Here is a 21,717-nt window from a genome sequence, read left to right on the forward strand (position 1 = left end):
TGACGAAACTCAAATACATAACATGAAATGGAAGACTTTTTTTTTTGCCTTTTTGGGTGATATTAATGATTAATAAATTAGATATTTTTTAGAAAATTAAGAAATCTTCTTCTGTTAATTACGTAAAAATGCTCAATGATCTATGTATCAGTTATATAAAGTAAACATAAAAAGCTCTCACTGTATGCATATTTTGAAAGGCAAAGACATTTTAAATATTCTTGAAGTATAAATGACAACTTAACATCTTATTTTTTTTGGCAATTACTGTCATATTTTTTCATATTCTTTTTTTGCTAATTTAAATTGTCATATTAGCACTTCCCACCAAAAGATTTGAACTAGTAAAATTACATAGTCCTCCTAATCATCTAATATAATCTTTTACACTAATTAATTAATTTTAACTTTACTGCATCACAACTCCTCCACATCAATATCGTAATTTTAAAATGACGTTTACATCATTAATTTTGAAAAAACCTTATGTAAAGTCGATCTAAAGTACGAATTTGAATCAACCACACTTATTTTCCCTATGTACTTTGGGAATAGGTCAGTTTCACATTTTTTTAACTTTCTAATTTGATTAAGTTTTAGCTTAATTATTATATAGATTTGAAATTAGTTACAATATTGTTGGTAGAGCCGTCAAAATGGACTTAGCTCATGGAGCCAACCCTACCTATTATTGGGGTAAGGTTGTGATAAGAATTTTCAAGCCCATTTAAAACTAGGGGACATATGCCCGGCCTATATAAGTCATTGGCCCTTGAGGCTTGATTAGGGCTGGGCCGGGGTCGGCCCATGAGCCAAAACTTTTTATTTAAAAGTAATTTACAATAATCTCACTAGTATATAATTTAATTATTTGAATACATGCTATGTTGTAATATTATGAATATTTATACTCAGATACATGTATCTCGTAATATATGAACTCAAAATTAGGTTAATTTGTTCTAGATACACTCTATCCAAGTATATTCGCATGTATCTATAATACATATACAAATCTCGCGCCCTCGCCTCCCTCTCATCTTTCTTGTCACTCTTTTATCTCACTCGCGTATCTGGCATGTGAGATACATGCTAATTACACTAGATTTTTGCTAGTGTTATTGAAACAACACCATTGTTTGTCATATTTGATTTGAAAATCTTCTCATTTTCTTAATGTTGTAGAATTATAAGTGTGAAAACAAAAAAGGGCTAGCCGCCCTAGCCCTCGGGCCTTCTAGGGTTGGGTTGGGTTGAACATTTTCAGGCTCTGCCAAATGAAGGGTCGGCCCGCCTTAGCCCTTCAAATTCATTTGCCCGTGAGGCTTGAGCCGAGTGGGGCTGGACCGGCCTTTTTCGACAACTCTAATTGTTGGTGTTGAAGATATGAAGTATGATCTTAGTAGTTTTATATAACAACTTTCACATATAGCAAACATAGAAATCATATTTGTATGTTATTGTGCGTTCCATAGCAAATTTTATGTTTGCTATGGAACTTTTGATTTGTATAATTCGCTACAAACATCCAATTTTATACAAATTGTTCAGTTTTGTATAAATTCATTTATACATTGTAATTTGTATAATAAGATCTGTATTTGTATAATTATAAGTGTATAAGACGAAAATTTATGTATTTGTATTTGTATATACATTTTTCTCTCGCTTTATACAAACACAAACACATTTTATACATTTTATACCGAAATGTATAAAATGACTAATTGTGTACCGAATTAGATGACAAAAAAAAGAGATGTTTGCTGCGAATTACAATTAAAATAAACTATGGTTATAACATTTAATTTGAATTAATAATATGTTATTTCATACAATTTTCCCAGTTTTATATGAGCATGTAAGAGCATCTCCAACCAAATCCTCTATTTTACTATCCAAATATAGAGTTCTCTATTTTTTCAGACAATCAACTTCAACCCAATTCTCTATTTTACTCTCTAAAAATGAATCTTTCTCTCTCTCCTCAATATATTATTATTTCTATTTCATTCTTATTTTCTTATTTCATAATATAAATCCTTAACTTCCTTTTTCCCAAATAATTACTTTATATAATTTTTAATGTGATATAAAATTATTTTAATTCTAAATTTTTAAATAACATAAATTGCAATAAAATATAATATAATACATAAATTAGGGGACAAATTCAAATAAAAGTGACATACAATTACATAAACACTCAATTTTCAAAATTATTACGTTGCTCGCATAAATGCTCTATTAATGCATTACGGAGTTCAAAATGAGCATTTTTTTCCTTAATTTTTTTATGTCTAGCTAAAAATTGTTCAAACCGTAGATTTTCATCTATCACCATTTCTATAGTTGGAGTTGGAGCCTCTACGGCATCTTGAATTGGTGCATTGAGATCACGTTCATCCTCAATTATCATGTTGTGCAGTATAATACACGTAGTCATTATATCATGTAGCACTTCCTTTCTCCAAAAACGTGCCAGTCCTGCAATAATTGCAAAACTCCGAATGCACGTTCAACATCTTTTCGGCACGATTCTTGTTTCATAGTGAATATTTCTTTTGTTGGGAATGAGGATCACGAATTGTTTGAACAATTGTAGACCATTTAGGATATATACCATCAGCTAAATAATAACCCATATCGTATACTATCACAACTGTAGTCACAACCACAATCACAACAATTCTCGGAATCATATCCTAATTTTTTTCCAAATAATGCTAAATCTGAAAACGACCTACCGGATTTCTAAATTATTGTTGTGATCAATTAATTATTATGTTATGTATTGTATTTTATCTTGTATTTAAATTATTATGTTATGTATTATATTGTATTGTTATCTTGTATTTAAATTATTATGTTATGTATTGTATTGTTATCTTGTATTTAAATTATCATATCATATATTGTATTTATAAATTAAATTTTTTCATCTTGACATTTTAATTTTGCGTATTCTTTATAATGAAAATTAATAATAAAATAAAATTTTATTATCCACGAAAATTAGAAAAAAAATAAAATACTATTAATTTGAAATTAAAATAGTATATATTAAATAATATTTAAAAATATTATATTACATTTAAAAAAGAATTATGAATATTAGATATTTAATTAATAGAAATATATGTAAAATAATATGTTAATTAGAAAGTAATAGAAATAATAATAAAATAATAAAAATGTGAAATAGAGAGTGTGAATAGTAGTTCTCCAACTATTCAACTCTCTAAATTTGAAGAATAGAGAGTGATTTGGAGGTGGGTTGGAGTGCCCATTCTCTATTTTACTCTCCAAATATAGAGTATGGAGAGTAAAATAGAGGTGAATTGAAGTTGGTCTAATAATTTCTTTTACAGTTATTCTCAGAGAAGTTAACTGGGGCGGAACGAGGTGGAGCATGACTTTGCCCAGCTTTTCCCTGTCCTACTTCTATTTGCCAAATTTTTATCTAGTCCCGCCCTATATAACCTTGTTATACTCTCTTTAGTTTCTTTATCTATTTTTTATTTTGTAATATTATATTTATATGCAATATATTTACTTTGTAAAAATAAATATATTAATAAAATCATCGTTATACCAAGTGAGAGCAGAATCAAATTCGATGTGTGTGAAATAATATAATTAGTAACACATATTTAATATGTCAAATCAATATACTCAGTGAATGGAGATTTGGACAAAATCAACCATTTTACCTTGTCCCATTTAAATTTTTAGCAAATTAAATTCCACCTCATCCTAAGTTTGTTCTACTTCGCTTCTATCTCAAGTGTCATTTATGGTTATTCTTGAAAAATGCATGTTTTTGCTAAATAAATATATATTTATAATTTGACATTCTCACAACTTAAAGATTTTAACATATGAATATAAATATAGTATATTTAGAGAATATGACCCGTACTATTTTTGACATTTTGATTTAATCTATCATTTTAGATCTATTATTAAAAAACTATACGTAAGGATATATTTTTATAAGATATGTTTTGTCAATCAAATATGGGGTCCTTTGAAAGAAAGGACCTTAGCCCATGCCTAAGCTCCTTAGCTTACCGTAGGCTCGATGAACGAAGAGCCAAATTGGCCGAAATTCAAACTCAACTTTTTGTTTTATTTTTCTTGTATTATATTACTCATTAGTCAATGCGGTTATTATATTTGAAATTGAACCCAACAAATTAAAGCTCCAAGTATTATTATAAAGGGAATTGTTTATTGGAAAAAGGCATCTCTACCACACGAATCCTAAATGTGAAATTACAATTGAATTCACACGAGCAAATGGAAGGTTTGTGAATCAAAGAATATTAGTAATATGTTTGAGACTTTGAGTTGAATTTGGGCCTTTGGATTGTGATAGACCGGGATCCGACAATTCTATATGGAGATGGAGCCTCAAAGGTCCTGAAATGAAATAGCTTCCCGAATTTCGGACTCAAAGTCCATGATAGCCCAAATTGATTTGGCCCATGTTCAAAGTTGCTTTAAACACCATGCATGTTAGCCCAAAAATTATTTTTTTAGAGTAATGTTTGGTTTCAATTCGGTTTTGGAAGCCCAATATTAGTGCTTTCCAATCGGACCCAAGTTCAATCTTAACGTGCCCAATTCAGTGTTAACAAATGTTAGTCCTTGTGATCAGTTAGAATCATTTTGAATCTGCAAACACAGAAATTTCAGAATTTAGAGATGATTTTGGCCCCTCAAATATATGAAAAGACGTAAAGCCATAAAATTAGAGTGAGTAACTTAGTACCAAGCAAGGACCTCGGATAAAATATACTCCATTATTTTCATGTAAACGAAAAGTTCACTCATTAATTATATATATATGATCCAAAATTAAAGTAAATCAGTTCGAATATGCCATGAAGTAGTAATAATGTGATATCTCTAAAAGTAAAATGATGGCAACTAATATAATTGAGAATGTTTTGGTTATAAAGCATTATTAGGAATAGTGGATTCTTACCAGAAATATAAGAACACAAAGTACCATATATTTTGTCAAAAAAGTTATAAGCCTAACATCTGGCTAGTGGAGTTATAACAAATACTGTGTGATTTTATTTTATTCTTAACAAGGAATATAATAAGTAAAATAATGAATGCCTGGAAAGTTCTACTTGTTAGATAATGTTCATGCATGATGCATGTTGCATGGGTTCTGTAGTGGAAGTCCTAAATATTCATAAACAATATACAGAACTAAAAATTGTTTATATATTTGTTGATTGTGTGAATCTTTTCTTTCAATTATGTATGTCAAAAGGGCCTTATTCAATACTTTGATATTGTAAAATATGAATTGGTTTACGTGCACCTTAACAAATTTGAAGAGATATATGTTATTTTTCATTAACACAATTATCAAATTTAATTTCATAGAATACTTGTTATCTCGGTTATATGTTGAGCACCTATATCCATAAAATTCGTCATATTATTATAAATATGTTCCACTAAGGCCTCACAAAAAATATTAGAGTAGCAAGAGTCCTTATTGAGGCACATCATTATTTTGTCACCCTCCACTAGCACAGAGTACTCATATATATTTTTTGTTCCCCATTTTGACTTTATATAAAATTTTCTTCATCATTATACTGTCCACTGAAACCACAAAAGTCAAGTGCCCTTATTTTTTGGCTTTTAAGTTTCATATCAACGGTTCACATGCAAAAAGGAAATTGGGAGGAAGATATGGACCAACATCCTAACCGCGTTATGTGTACTATTTAACTAATTATTAAGTAATGTTGCATGCCTTACATGAAATTCATTTTCTGATTTATACTTTTTGACTTAGTGTGACTTGATAAATGCAAATCTAAAATTTCTATAGCATATATGCACCACTAATAAAAAAGAAAACAAAAGTGTATCGACTGTGTTAGAGTTTCACGTTTAGTTAAAAAATGGATTGATGATTTGCTTATATAGACTTGAGCAATCCTCTCTTCTTGAGATAGTTTTTGGGTTGAGTTAGGCCTCATATGTTATATATATCAGAGTCAGTCCTCTCCCGTTTGGGCTCTTAGTCCATGTTCCAGTCAGGCTTGAAAGTGAAGGGGATGTTATAGTGAGTTACATTAGTTGGGGAATGAATAGATGGTTTGCTTATGAACTTGGACAATCCTATTCCGATTATCTAGCTTTTGAGGTTGAGTTAGGCCTATATGTCATATCTTCACATAGTGAGAATTGATTCCCCTTCCTTCGAGATAACCTAGCATTCAACCAAATACACCATTTAACCTTTTTTAGATCATGAACACTGGCAAAATAATATTAAAAAATATCTAATTTATCAGTGAGATCATGAATTCACGTGCACCAATAAAATCGCCGATGAGTTGATTGCCTCGACCAAACGAAGCTCACAGAATTAACTGCCTTTTTCTTTTCCTTTTTTTGCCATAATAATGTGTTAGTGGTCCATATGTCCGTAATAAGCATGTATAAAATGGAGCACTAGACACTTCTGTTGCAGCAAATTAAATCCTAGCAAATTATTAGAAACATAGTAAGAGCATGGCTGCCCCTTTCTTTCGCTTATTTACTACTTTTCTTTGCTTTTCTTATACTATCAACTGCTTCATTAATGCCGTCCCAGTCACAAGTAAGTTTATATTTCAGTTCTCTTAGTTAATTTAATTTATTTTTCCTTCTGTTATCGATCGATGATCGATAATCATGAATATATATTGACAGGAAGCAGAAGTTTGGTACTACTAGACATATCTCAAGAACATAATGTACTTTCAGAGAATATAATTCGTATGGTACGTACATACTTCTTCATTATCTTTAATTATATTTTTTTCGTTCGAATTAGTCTGATGGTAATTTATAAAACTGAATTTGTTAGGAAAAAACAAGAAGAGAAGTACTAGAGGCTGAAGAGATGATAAACGATTATCCAGGTTCTGGGGCGAATAATCGTCATACTCCAAGGTCCCAATTAGGAAGAGGATGTGTTGAATGCTAGATAATATAATATCTATATATATGTTTTTAAGATAATTAACTGTGTTAAGTACCATTTTAATCATAATTGGCTCATATTTTGAATAGCTAATTAAGAAAGTTAATGATCGTGTGGATAATCTCTGTGATCAGATATATCAGATCTAGCTAGTAGCTTAGTTGATGAATTGGTTGAGGAGTACTTATTAATTAGCAGTATTATATATGTTCTATATGTAGTGTACTTATTTATGTTATGATTCATATTAATTATATGAACTTTGTTTGGTATCAGAAGAAAAATGCAAAGCAGATGAATTGAAGGTTGTTTCCAATTTAGAAGTTTAAAGTTCTGATGAAGTTGGATTTCTTTTTTTCTTTTCCCGAAAGTACATTCACAACCCCCACACGATTCGAGGAGCTTACATTAGACCCAACAGTTATGACTATGATATTATGATAAAATGAACTGTGGAATTAATTCACATACTAAAATTAGCTAAAAAGGAAATAGATTATTCGAGCTATATAAGGAGTCTCGAGATCTTATCCCAGTTTACATGAGACATTTCTTTCAACACTTACCCTTTCAAAAGGGGTGGTGCGTGCTAGACAACCAAAGATGTAATGATGTTATAATATAGCTATTAAGTAAACTAATCTCATGCACCTTTTAAATAATATCTTTAATTTGAGCAATTTGGCAAATCAAGAGTACATGCATGCTAGATGGATATGGTGGGTTTTGAGGTGGTAACCATTCACTTTGGTTGCATGGTCCCACGAAAATTTGGTAAAAGATCATATTATCGCTTATTTTATTTTAGAAGCTTGCTGGAAGCATGTCTTAGTTTTAGAAAATAGAATCTTCTACTACCAATTTTATATATATAATATAATGGGGTTGAAATCTTGATGAGTGCACAAACACATATCAACCGGATTGGACAAGAAAATTTGTCTCTTTAAACGTATTGTCTATACTTTGGACGCCAATAGTTAAATATGGCCATATATATATGTAGAAATTTAACATTTTATACATATAAAAGGTTACGTTAGCTGAGGGGCTTTTGGATATAAACTCTCTATTTTTATGAGGTAGTAGTAAGGTGTATGTACACTTTAACCTTCTTAGATCCCACTTTATGTAATATTTCACTGGGTATGTTATTGTATAAAAGGTTACGTTATTCTTGGCAGAAACTGCAAGAATATTCGGGACTGGATCTATGCTAGTTGACTCTATTTGTATGCATGTCTTCATTGTTTAATGTGTAGTCCAGTACAAAAAAAAAGGAAAAGAACAAGAAACAGATTAGTTGACCATAATGTTTCTATTTTTCCAGTAGAATACTGTAATATAACAAGAAAATCAAGATGGGAAGTTAAAAAAAAAGTCATAATACATAAATTGCATATAACTTTGTTTCAATTGACATCTATATATGTCTTTCAATTTGGATGTGGATGATTTAACACAAAAACTATCATAATAATAAAAGTTGAACAAGTAGCCATACATGCATCCTATATACTTGTTCAACTTTAAGTATAGTTTCATCGTCAAATTGTACACACACAAAGTCAAAGGACAAATTAAAGATGTGAGCTAAGACCAAGTTAATTAAGACACGTTTCTGTATTATGTCAAAAGAAAACCTATTGTTCATCATCATCGGAAGAAGGGCCCAAAGCTGGTGTAGGAGGAGAAGCATCAGTTTGGTTAGGCTTCAAAAATCCGAGTTTCTTGATAAGCTCTTTAGCAATTAACTGATTAGCACTATCAGAAGGGTGGTATTCATCCCAAAACACATATTTGCTTCTATCGCTGCACAATGTCGATGCTGGATTACACGTCAATGCTGGCCTAATTTTTCCAAACGAGCAGCATGGCGAATCCGAGTTACTAAAACCTGCAATATTTACGTTGTTGAATTTAACTCAGGCACGATATTGAAAATATAAATATCTTTTATACGGTCAGTCTTTTAGTACACAAAATTAAAATTCTTCGTAAGATACAGAAATTTGTATGTTTAGCCATAACATTTATGTAATCCTTGAAATAATTCTTATAAGTTTGTACCGTAATTGCCGGGATTAGTAATGACATCGTTGACAACATCATAAGCATCTCCAAATTTGTAGCTAGCATTTGGAAGTGTGTTTGACAATTCTTCGACAAGTTCGTTTGTTGCTTTGTTGAAAGCAAGTGCCAGCTGGTTAGTCTTGTCTTGACACTGACCATCTGTACTTAGAACCCTTTGAAGTGGAATACAACCCATTGGCCCTAGCCCAAACACCATCAACTCCCTTGCCCCCAAACTATGCAACAACTGAAAAGGAAATAACATCATTGGTTAAATAAATTACCACAACAACAAACTGAGTGTAATGAGATTTGCATAAGGTAGCAACTTGTTTGTGGAGGTAGACAGACTATTTCAACAAATAGGATGGAGAAAAGGATTTGCATGTGACTTACTGTAAGCTGTGACCTTTGAGTGTCCATCAAGTACTGGATGAAAGATTTGTCATTGTACGTCCATGAATCTTTATAAACTGGCATTAAGTAATTGTTGATGAAATCATTACTTCCTAGAGCTACCACGTATCTTGCTTGTTGGAAAAATTTGTTAGCTTCTTTGCTTCCAATTTTTTCTCTAATTAAGTCTTGTATGCCTTGAAACAACTCTATTTGCTTGTATAAGGAAAGCCTCTGTATCTGTACATACAATTCAATCAAATTAAACTTTAAATACATTGTATATTTTTAAAGGAAATTGATAGGAGAATTACTTACAAATAAACTGCCTGTCTCGTTTAGAATGCCACCACCACCAGAGGCAAAATTTACTCCGTTAGATAGTATAACATCCTCTGTTAACGATTGATCAAGATAAGCTGGTGGTCTTGGAAGCCCCATTTCATCACCTGCACAATAGGTAAGGTTAACATGTGCGAACGCATTCGTAATTACAAATATTGGCAATTGGCGCGAGCAAGGCTTTTGGAGAGGAAATTGAAAATATATACTAAATTGAAAATGTTAATTACCAATTATATCAGCAACAGTACGGCCATTGCAAAATCTACCATTAGGTAATCCACTCCCAAAATCAATACCATACCATGGCAAATTGGCGCGAGCAAGGCTTTTGGAGAGGAAATTGTTGTTGCCAACATCTGAAAGAGAGTCTCCAAAGATGAATTGCACAATCTTGCAATTGCAACCTCCAATTACAACTGCTAAGAAAATTGTTAAAGTCAGAGTCAACTTCATGTTAAAGGTACTCTGTATTAAAAAGATTTTGAAAGTTTTATTATAGGAATATTAATGAAGCCTAAATTCTTACCTTATAAATGCATGTCCACAAAGAAAAAGGTGAGTGCAAGTATATGTGGGGACAAAATCCAAAGCAGCAGCTGGGGAAGTTGGAGAGAAAAATGGACTTAAAGAAGGTAGCAAGAGTTTGATAAACCAACTGTCTAAGAAACTCAAACCTACCATATCTACTTTGAGTTCTGTTACAACGATTCAACTCTAACAAACATAAGTTGCGTATCGGTATTTAATTTATATTTAATCTTCTGAATTTCACAGAATTGTTTAATTACAATATCCCTTTCTTGAATAGTAATTATTCCTATAGTTATTTGTAAGAGGACTTGGATTTTAACTTTGTTTCCAATTTCAGTGTATAAAATTTGGAAATAAGGCCCAATAATTCTCAATCCAGTCATCAGTAAAGGTGCAAACCCAACGATCTTGAAACATTTCAACAAATTAAATTGATGGATGGAATAACTGGTGATCCAAATAAAATTAGGAATATGTTAGACACTATGATTTGGGCCTAACAAATTGTTGATCCACCAACGGTGAGCTAATATAAGTTCAATTTCATTTGCTTAGATGGGGTTTTTCCACAAAAATGAACCCACTTTACCAAGGACTATCATTTGCTTAGATGGGGTCAATTTTTTAATTTATACGTGTATATTTCAATGGACAAATCATATATACCAAGTAATATTTTACAAAGTGGGTTCATATGAACCCTCTTGGGTTCTCTTGACCAAAGTAGGTCCGCCTCCGTCTAGTACACAATTGCGATTGTTTCTTAAAAAATTTCCCGAGAACACTCCTTCAAAGAGATATTTGAGCAAAATTGAGCATAAGAGCACGGTGAGCCACAATAGAAAACTGTAGCTACGTGGCAGAATGTGAGCCACTTGGACATCATGCAAAATTAAAGACCCATACTATGATAAAACCAAAAAAAAAAAAACGTAACCAAAAACAAACAACAAATCAAGAATCTACCCACTATTATCCAAATCAAATCTTAGCCCTTCATCCCTTTTCATCGACGGCACTCATCTCCTTAATATCTCTAACCATATCCTTCAAAATCATACAAAAATTTCATAAAATCTCCACACTCACTCTTTCAGTTCTCACACACTACACAGCAATGGCTTCAATTGCTCTCAAAACTTTCATCGGCCTCCGTCAATCCTCGCCGGAAAACAACTCTATTAATTTCTCTAAATCCCTCCCTACCAGCCAAACCCACCGTAGGCTACGTATCAATGCTTCTAAGTCCAGCCCAAGAGTCACTGGCCGAAACCTTCGCGTTGCGGTGGTTGGTGGTGGTCCTGCTGGTGGCGCCGCTGCGGAGACGCTCGCTAAGGGCGGAATTGAGACATTCTTAATCGAACGCAAGATGGACAACTGCAAACCCTGCGGTGGTGCCATCCCACTTTGTATGGTGGGCGAATTCGATCTCCCTCTCGATATCATCGACCGGAAAGTTACCAAGATGAAGATGATTTCCCCATCCAACGTCGCCGTCGATATCGGACAGACTCTGAAGCCTCACGAGTACATCGGTATGGTGCGCCGCGAAGTACTCGATGCCTACCTCCGTGACCGTGCTGCCGAAGCCGGAGCCTCTGTTCTCAACGGCTTGTTTCTCAGAATGGACATGCCAAAAGCCCCAAATTCACCATACGTCCTACACTACACATCTTACGATTCCAAAACTAACGGCGCCGGTGAGAAGTGCACCCTGGAAGTTGACGCCGTTATCGGCGCAGACGGCGCAAACTCCCGTGTCGCAAAATCCATTAACGCCGGCGACTACGAGTACGCTATTGCATTCCAGGAACGAATTAGAATTTCCGATGATAAAATGAAGTACTACGAGAATTTAGCTGAAATGTACGTCGGTGATGACGTGTCCCCTGATTTCTACGGCTGGGTTTTCCCCAAATGTGACCACGTTGCCGTCGGCACAGGCACTGTTACCCACAAAGCAGACATTAAGAAATTCCAGCTAGCAACAAGACTGAGAGCCGATTCCAAAATCACCGGCGGGAAAATCATCCGAGTTGAGGCTCACCCAATTCCAGAACACCCAAGGCCTAGAAGATTGCAAGACAGAGTCGCATTAGTTGGGGATGCAGCAGGGTACGTGACCAAATGTTCAGGTGAAGGGATTTACTTCGCGGCGAAGAGTGGACGTATGTGTGCTGAAGCAATTGTTGAAGGGTCAGAAAATGGGAAGAGAATGGTAGACGAGAGTGATTTGAGGAAGTACTTGGAGAAATGGGACAAGACTTACTGGCCAACATACAAGGTGCTTGATATATTGCAGAAGGTATTTTACAGGTCGAATCCAGCAAGGGAAGCTTTCGTGGAGATGTGCGCTGATGAGTATGTGCAGAAGATGACATTCGACAGCTATTTGTACAAGAAAGTTGCACCAGGGAACCCCATTGAAGACTTGAAGCTTGCTGTGAATACCATTGGAAGTTTGGTGAGGGCTAATGCACTAAGAAGGGAAATGGATAAGCTCAGTGTATAAGAAGAGGATGAAATTTCATACTAGCTAATATTTTGTAAACTTGATTTGTAATTGAAGTATTTATGCCTTTAATCGGATTTTCTTAAAGTCTTAATTGATCAGTACTAGTAATAACTAATAAGCATTCCTGTCAATGTTGAAGTTAGTTTAAACTTGGAATTTGGATTTATGGACTCAACTTTCTACAGCTTTGATAAGAAATTCATGAGATTGTACTGATGTATGATTTTATACAGGAAACACAACACTAAAAAGATTATTATTTTTTATCTTCGAACTGCAAACAAAGGGTTGTGATTGTGACTTGTGAGTAGTCAAATACTTCAACTAAACAATGCAGGAATATTAGTTATGTGGAGACATTAGGTAAGCATGATTTTACATTTTTATTGAACACCAAAGCAAATGACATTAGCATACTTCAAAGAAAATGACCTTTAATGTACATTAAGCAAATGGCCTTTAGTATGCTTCAAAGCAAATGATCTCCAGTATATTGACCTTTTAGTATATTGAAACCAAAAGCTTCACAAAATTATCTTTTTATGATTCAAAGCAAATGACCTTTGGTTTATTGAAAGCAAGGAGTCTTTTGGGTCACACGCTATATAGCTATTCGAAGCTATGGAACAATGATTATTTATATTATAAATAATAATGAAGGGGTTGACATACCACAATATAATAATATAGGAATTATTGGTGCTGAAAATGTTATGTAGAGGCTAAAGCTTACCATTTTAAAGAAAATTTAGTCTTCAAATACTTTAATCTCTCTAACCAAATGGCCCCTTGAGGGCCTTAGGTTGGAGTCTATCTAGTCTAGAGTAGAAAACTGAAACCCAATCTAATCCATGTTATTTTCAAATGTTAGGTTTGTAGCCCAGCAAGTCGTAACACTAATTGATTAGGCACCTCCAACTCTAAAATATAGTCTTGACTTTATTTATTTAGTTAAACGAGAATTTATAGCTATTAAGTTTTACTTCAATTGGTAAGATTGAGTTTGAATTCCAAAAATCTTAAGCGTTATAAAAATAAGTATTATCAAAAGAATAGTAATCCCTCCATTTATTTCTATTTGATCAGACACAATTTTATAAGAACTTATTTTTTGCCTCAATTTATGTCAAACACAATTTTTCAAAAAGAATTAAACTAAAAATATTTTAAATATTTATATGAGTATAAGTCATCTCATTAAAGTATATATATATATAAAAAAAAAAGTCGGTTATGTGCTAATAAAGAAAATAAAATAGAAAAAGGGTGATTTAAATTGGACGGATGAAAAAGAAAGGAGCAGAAGAAAAAGAATCAAAGAAAGGCAGATTCCGTTTTTCTTTAGGCTTTAGCGGTCCACCGTTGAATTTTAGATGCAAGCGTCATCAGTCGATGTGATCGAAGGGTGCGTTTTGACGGAGAGCCATATTTTTTGCCACTAGTTCACCAACTCAGCTTGTTTTTACATGAAAACCTACCCCTTTTAACCCTCTCTGGTCTCTATTCTCTACTCACTCACTCGCTCGCCTTCTCTTTCAGGCAAAACGTACAAATTTCTCTCTCTTTCTCCTCTCCTTTTCCTAATTTCTTCCGACCCCTCCATTTCACTTTCCCAGCTCCGCCGTATTTTTCTTCTAAGGTAATTCCATCCCTGCTCTTTAGATTTACGTCTATAGTTTTGTATTTTCTCTCTGCATCATTTTGGATCTGGAGTTTTATTTATGTAATTGCGTCCTTGATTCAATCTAGTTCAGGTTCGGATCAGTTGCTGGATTTTTGCATTCTGCTTGTTGAATTCAATAGAATGCAGTAGCTCTGATGTAAATCAACCCTTTTATGCATGTGTTTTCGTTTGTTGCAACTCTAGATCTGTTAAACCCTGCTATTTTTGTTTATTGGATATGATTCTGAGTTTGAAATCAAACTTGGAGTAATCGGATCTCTCCCGCTCGCTTCTCTATATGAAAGGATAATGATGCGAATGTGCATATTTGATGTAAAATTGTAAGGGAGCGATTGTGCTATTTCTGTTTTCTAATATGTTGTTCTTGTCATAAACAGTTTTGTACTTATAAGCCTGTGCGTCCAGTTATTCATTTTAATTAGCTCATCGACTGTTGCCATCCATTTTCCCTGAATTCAATGAGAGTGAAACAAGGATCTGATCTAGTAGTTATAGGTGCCTGGTGCATGTGTAATATTCTAGAAATATGCTTTTTGCAGTCCGATTTTAACATCTTGTAAGTATTCCAAATAGTCTATTTTCACATAATCAACAGTCAGCTTCACCAATTTTTTCACGTTTGATATGCTAATGAGGCTAAATTCCTAGGTTGAAAATAATATCTATAGTTTTGGAGGGAAAATATTTTGGTTTTAAATCTTGTTTATGTGCCATTTTGTGATGGAATGCCTTCACAAAATCCATTGTACTACGTCAGCCTTCTGTATCATTTGTAATCAGGGTCCATCTTTCTCCAATATCCATTTCTGTATCACTTATTCGTATTCCTTGTTCGCTGAAGAGTAGAGCAGAGCCTACCTGTACGACGTAGATGCCTCTGTCATCTTGTTGGAGCTACCGAGTCCTCTATTTTAGTGGTGACAAGGTGGCAGCAAAGATACATCTGCAATCTTTCTTTTCTGTGTTTTAAACAAATTATGGATGAGTGTTGTTAAAACTGGAACAGTTTTCTCGAGTGTCTTAGGTGAACATTTTATCAGTGGTGTGGACCACATACTGGACTCTATTTCTTTTGGGATAAAATGACTGTTATTTGGTCCTCTTTTGCTAGTTTTTTTTCCCTCTTTTGTGGAAAGGCTTGTTATAGCAACAGTTGTGGCAATAGTTGGTTTGATACATGTGACTAGATAAGCTGGCAAGCAAATGTGTTTTCTATTCCATTCAAAGCTGGTCAGATGTGATTTGCTGATGCAACATTTTCTATTACAAGCACCGTGCTAGACTTTTACTATTAATACCTACTTTTTCTTTTTTTTCTTTTTGGTATTGAGAACCAACTTTAGCTGTTGGGAGCACCATAGCAGTGTGGATCAGGATTTGTTTGTCTAATCTCCATAGCAATACCTGCCCTCTCGTTTTTGACAAAGCTCGCTTACTCTCTGGATTCTTCTGTTAGTAATCCTGTTCCAGATAGATTCAGTTTTTGGCTGTGTCTATACAATGTCAACTCTTTTAAGAGCGAAGAATCAACCCGTTAATATCTGCACTCTTGTTCTGAAACAGTTTGGCCTACTTTCTAGTTTATTCAGTTGATTCCTCTGTGAATAGGTATTGTTTTTTTTTGGCCCACTTCTTAGTTTATTCTGTTGATTCCTCTGTGATTAGGTTTTTGGGATTTTCAGATTGGTTGTATCTATGCAATTACAATCTTTGCAAAACAGATACTCCCCCCCATTCATCTCTGCATATTATTCTGAGAGCCCGTATGGTCATGATTTGATATCAAGTTGACTTGAAGTTGAAATGCAATTTAGATCTCAAAAGGTGTATTTTTTTCTCATAAACATGAAAGCCCCACAATTTTTTAAACTATCAAAACTTCTCCAATTCTTACAAGCTTACCAAATGAGTGTAGTACGTGATGCCTGAGTTAGACGGGAGTCTTGGCTTTAAACTTTGTCAAGGACAAAAGCCTGGTATTTAATTGGAGACAATTTCAAACTCTGCGCTACTGGCACTCAGTGATTTCTCAATAATAATAAAAAAGGATTTTCTCCTTCCTGCTGTACTTTTTACAGGGCTATCCTTTTTCATGCAATATTGTTTTCTGAAAAGTGCTAATATCTCCCTATATTACTAAATCTAAAACAGGAAAGTGAATCTCATCTGTCAAAATCTTGCATTATTTTGGTAATGATGTTTTTAGTAAGTGTTAAGGAACAATGGAAGTGATACTCAAGGTTATAATACAGCTACGAAACAGTAAAATATTAGTACTTGAGTATTATTTTAGAAACTAGAACTAAGATCCCTTAAGTGGTAATCTCGAGGGAGACTCCTCGAGGAAAGATGCCTATTTCATTTAACTTGATGTGCATCATTTAGATGCTAAGTTTGTCTATTATCGGAAACTGAATGAAGTACATTACTGATTCTTTATTCATGCAATGTCACATGTTTTTATGTAACAGATAGGGAAGATTCTTCATCATGCATCAGATGTGGTATGTTGTGTACTAAAAAAATATCGATAGAAAATTAACATCATGTTTATGCTTTGCAGGGTGTGAAATGGCAGCTACATCAGCAACTACTCTATCAGTTGGCTCAACCACATCTCTTGGTTGCAAAGGGAGCTCAATATCACAGTCAAAAGCCTTTGGTGTGAAATTCAACTCCAAAAACAACATTAGGAGTTTCAGTGGTTTGAAGGCTGCGACAACTGTAAACTGTGAATCAGAATCGTCCTTTCTTGGGAAAGAAAGTCTTGCTGCCCTTAAACAATCTATTACTCCAAAGGCCCAAAAAGGAAACAGGGGATATGTTAATTGTGTTCAGCCTCAAGCATCTTACAAAGTGGCTATTCTTGGAGCAAGTGGTGGTATTGGCCAACCTTTGGCTCTTTTGGTCAAGATGTCACCACTAGTTTCAGAGCTGAACCTTTATGATATAGCTAATGTCAAAGGAGTTGCGGCTGATCTCAGTCACTGCAACACTCCCTCCCAAGTTTCAGATTTCACTGGAGCATCTGAATTGGCCAACTGCTTGAAAGGTGTAAATGTGGTGGTCATACCTGCTGGTGTTCCAAGAAAGCCAGGTATGACACGTGATGACCTGTTTAACATTAACGCAAACATTGTGAAGACATTGGTCGAGGCTGTTGCTGATAACTGCCCTGATGCATTTATCCACATCATTAGCAATCCAGTCAACTCCACAGTGCCAATTGCAGCAGAGGTGTTGAAGCGAAAGGGTGTTTATGATCCGAAAAAACTTTTTGGAGTTACCACCCTAGATGTAGTCAGGGCAAACACATTTGTTGCTCAGAAGAAAAATTTGAGGCTTATAGACGTAGATGTGCCAGTTGTGGGTGGCCATGCTGGTATTACCATTTTGCCTTTGTTATCAAAGACAAAACCATCAACTACTTTTACTGACGAAGAAGTACAGGAGCTAACTGTGAGGATTCAAAATGCTGGCACTGAAGTTGTGGAGGCAAAGGCTGGTGCAGGGTCTGCTACACTTTCCATGGCTTACGCTGCTGCAAGATTTGTTGAGTCCTCTCTCCGTGCACTTGATGGAGATAGTGATGTCTATGAGTGTGCTTTTGTGCAGTCTGACGTATCAGAGCTTCCATTCTTTGCTTCAAGGATTAAAATAGGAAAGAATGGGGTTGAGGCTTTGATTTCGTCTGACCTTCAAGGATTGTCCGAATATGAACAGAAAGCTCTGGATGCTTTAAAGCCAGAATTGAAGTCTAGCATTGAGAAGGGTACAGGTTTTGTTCAGAAAGAACCTGTAGCTGCTTAGAAGAATACAAGCTGAAGAAATGATGACAAGAATAAAGCAATTTAGCAAAATTTACGATGATCAACAAATTCCAGTTTTGCAGTTGAGTTGAAAGGTGCTTCTGTTACGGAGAAACAAACAATAGGTTGTAGAATTGTATCTCCTTTCCGGTATGTAAACTCTCAAATGACGATGTTGAGGCACTCTTGTCATGTTCCTTTTTTTTTTTTTTTTGTCAAATCAACTCTTTCTATCGCTCTTGAATCTGAGCGTCATTGTGGGGATTGTGTGATGAAAATTCCGCAAGTACTTCGATTTATTCTGAAACTTATATGCTAAAAGTGAGTATTCTAAGCCCGTTGTTCACTTTGCTTACCCAATTTTTGGAGTTTTACAGTGAATTTTACCACAGCTTCTTCTCTATGTTTGTACATGTAATAGCTTCTCTTTTTTTGGGGGAAAATAAATGATTGGAAGCGCTAACAAAGTTGTCCGGGAAAGCATCTGACGAAGCAAGAAGTCCTTGAACTCTCCTTGGGCCTGTTGATCGGCTTGGAGTTCCATATCTCTGAAGAGTAACTGCTAGCATGCAACGGCTTAACGACTCGGCTTAACTTGACGTCGTCAAGCTCTTGCTCAGCACAAATAGTAGCAAGCAAAGGGTTAAGTTATTCATTTCTCAAGTAGAGCTAGCGTATTAAGGCATATTTGATTGATTAAATAGTTTTGTTGTTCAAATATTGCACAAGATATGTAAAAAATAGATTTCCTCACTAAATAGGAAGCCAATTCTCTCAAAATTTAAAAAATGAGTCTCCCAACCTGAACAAGATCATACTGCTGCCACTAGATCACAATCTCCAATTAGAATGACATACTCTATAAAATCCTATCCATTTGACTAGTATGTGATATTAACCAATTCTTCACTCGGGTCTATGATACTAATGGAAAAAATTTAACACAAGAAAGATGATGGGGAAGGAATTTAACAGTCCTTCGATAAGTGGGCCTTCGAGATTTTATTATAAATCACTTTGCCAGTTTGCGACTGTTCTATGTAAGCCTCTCTTTGATCACACAGTCCTTTTGCAGTCACAGTCTTCCATCTGGCAAATTCAACAATTTTCCCAGCTTGAAACTCCTTCAGTTCAGTCCATAAGCCCAGGAAGTTTCGCCTTTATACTGACCACAACTTGGTCTTGTTATTTGACATATATATTATAGATTCTTTCTCTCTGACTATGAGTCTAATTAAATCTACCTTCAAGATGTATTCCGCAATAATGGAATTCTCTCTTTCCTGTACGTCTAGAGTTCTCCTGATGCATGATTTATTCCACTCCACTTTCGATATCATTGTCATCATTCTTTCAAAAGATAAATCTTTTTAAGTCCTACTTTCATTCTGCTCCAGAATTTACTGGCTAAACATTTTACAATTACCAATAGTCATTGCACGAGCATCGACCTTCTCTGAAATGATGGAAGCGGTTCCGATCTCTAATAACAACTTCCCGACTATAGACTGCTGACAATATCTTGGCAAAGTTATGGCAGTCAACACAAATCCGGAGGTCTTTTGCAACTCTAATTGACGTGCCAGGTGGAGTTGATAGAACCGCAAAAGCTATTGCCAATTTCTCACTGTGATAAGATAATGCAATCTGCTTCTCTTCTGTACCCACATTGTGCAACTCTGCCACTGTCTCAGCAACGTATCCTGCTATCCTCAGTTGCTGATTGATCTCATCCAACATCTCGTAAATTTCTGTCTTTCTTGGGTGCGAAAAGTCATTTGCAACGAATTCATGTATTTTTCCTCTGAACTCAATAGTACTACAAGCAGGGTTGGTTTGGATTCCCCTGTCTTTCATCATTTTTCTCACGTTTATTACCTTACCCCTATCACCAAGCGATGAATAAATATTCAACAGTAGTACATAATCTCCGGCTTCTTGTGCTTTAAGTTCTATCAAACGCTCAATGACTTGTTCTCCTAGGTCAGCTTGGTGATGAATCCTACAAGCTCCTAGTAGAGTCCTCCATATTGTTGCATCTGGTTTGACCTTCATCGAATTTATAAGGTTGTAAGCTTCATCAACCATACCAGCACGACCCATTAGATCAATCACACACCCATAATGATGAATGTTTGGTGAAATCCCAAACTCTTTGCTCATACTATTGAAAAACATCCTACCCTCATCAAGTAGTCCAGAGTGACTGCAAGCAGAAAGAACCCCAGTGAAAGTCTGATCATCAGGGGAAACACCTGCACTTTGCATCTCCAGAAATGCCTCAATTGCATCTCTGCCATAACCATTGCTAGCCAACCCCGATATCATGGCAGTCCAAGACACCACATCTTTCTCGGTCATTCCCTTAAACACCTCAAAAGCCTTTTCGAGGCAACCACACCGAGAGTACATAGTTATAAGTGCATTACAGATATTCATTGCCTTGTCAAAACCATGTTCTTCGCAATATCTATGAACTCTCTCACCAAATGCCAATGCATTCAAATTTGCACAAGCCTGAAGTAACATCAAACAAGTAACATTGTCAGGCTGGCAATCATACGAGCTCTGCATCATATCAAATACACCCAAAACATCCCGAGTTCGTCGGTTACGCATGTATACAGAAATCAACACATTCCAAGCTATTGTATCTCTATGAGACATTTCATCGAACACTTTGCAAGCTTCGGTATACCTCTCATTAGATGAATAAAAATCCATCAATGTGGTCAGCAGTCGTCCATCAGATTGATGCCCATCTCTCAAAATTCGAGCATGAATCTGTAGCCCACCAAATAAAGACCCACTCTTTATACAACAATTTGTAACGAATGAAGATGTTAGAGAATTCGGTGACACACCTGACCTTAGCATTTCTTGATACAACATAAAACCATTTCCCGGTGAATCACTCATTCCGTAAGCTCTAATCATGATGTTGTACTGGAAAACATCGGGTTTACTAAATTTTGAAAAAACCCGACAAGCATAACCCAAATCATGCAATGGATGAAGAGCAATACCAAATAAGAAAGGTGAGAAAAAAATTGGATGTTGAAAGAGAGAGTTGCGGATCAGATGGGCGTGGATTTGTAGCAAATGGGGCTTACTAGAAGTTGACTTGATAAGCGAAATCAAAGGTTCGGTTTTCTCGGTATGCAAGTGACTGGTATGATTTGTGGGTCCGGTAATGCATTGACGGTGGTTGTCTACACGCGCCGCCGCATGTGAAGACAGCCGACGGAAGGCGGATACAGAAAAACGTTGAGGAGAAATTGCTCTCATTCTCTAATTTGTTATGGGTGACATCGCTCAAACTGGTAAACAATGTGTTGTTGCAAGTGTGGCGGAA

General features: G+C 35.0%; 4 protein-coding genes and 1 long non-coding RNA gene across 5 annotated transcripts; 3 read left to right on the forward strand and 2 right to left on the reverse strand.

Annotated features, from left to right (window-relative positions):
- The first annotated feature begins 6,557 nt into the window (after window positions 1-6,557).
- Window positions 6,558-7,284, forward strand: LOC125832233 (uncharacterized). The gene is made up of 3 exons (XR_007443221.1): window positions 6,558-6,643; window positions 6,736-6,806; window positions 6,893-7,284. It is a non-coding gene; the product is annotated as an uncharacterized LOC125832233 (long non-coding RNA).
- Window positions 7,285-8,649: 1,365 nt separating this feature from the next.
- Window positions 8,650-10,301, reverse strand: LOC125832213 (GDSL esterase/lipase At1g74460). Its single transcript, XM_049511363.1, has 5 exons — window positions 10,051-10,301; window positions 9,797-9,927; window positions 9,479-9,718; window positions 9,080-9,329; window positions 8,650-8,906 (listed from the first exon to the last, which is right to left on the reverse strand). Exons 1-5 carry the CDS (start codon window positions 10,274-10,276, stop codon window positions 8,653-8,655), a joined length of 1,101 nt encoding a protein of 366 aa, XP_049367320.1. The 5' UTR covers window positions 10,277-10,301; the 3' UTR covers window positions 8,650-8,652.
- Window positions 10,302-11,434: 1,133 nt separating this feature from the next.
- Window positions 11,435-12,946, forward strand: LOC125832208 (geranylgeranyl diphosphate reductase, chloroplastic). The gene has a single exon (XM_049511358.1). The coding sequence runs from the start codon at window positions 11,472-11,474 to the stop codon at window positions 12,864-12,866; it is 1,395 nt and encodes a 464-aa protein (XP_049367315.1). The 5' UTR covers window positions 11,435-11,471; the 3' UTR covers window positions 12,867-12,946.
- A 1,429-nt stretch (window positions 12,947-14,375) lies between these two features.
- Window positions 14,376-18,694, forward strand: LOC125832210 (malate dehydrogenase, chloroplastic-like). The gene is made up of 2 exons (XM_049511360.1): window positions 14,376-14,508; window positions 17,117-18,694. Exon 2 carries the CDS (start codon window positions 17,125-17,127, stop codon window positions 18,361-18,363), a length of 1,239 nt encoding a protein of 412 aa, XP_049367317.1. The 5' UTR covers window positions 14,376-14,508; window positions 17,117-17,124; the 3' UTR covers window positions 18,364-18,694.
- A 995-nt stretch (window positions 18,695-19,689) lies between these two features.
- On the reverse strand, window positions 19,690-21,650 carry LOC125832201 (pentatricopeptide repeat-containing protein At3g47530). The gene has a single exon (XM_049511351.1). The coding sequence runs from the start codon at window positions 21,648-21,650 to the stop codon at window positions 19,785-19,787; it is 1,866 nt and encodes a 621-aa protein (XP_049367308.1). The 3' UTR covers window positions 19,690-19,784.
- Between the last annotated feature and the right edge of the window lie 67 nt (window positions 21,651-21,717).

The sequence above is a fragment of the Solanum verrucosum genome, unplaced genomic scaffold (genome assembly GCF_900185275.1).
Source record: "Solanum verrucosum unplaced genomic scaffold, falcon-dt-bn FXZP01000009.1, whole genome shotgun sequence".
NCBI classification, from domain to species: domain Eukaryota; kingdom Viridiplantae; phylum Streptophyta; class Magnoliopsida; order Solanales; family Solanaceae; genus Solanum; species Solanum verrucosum.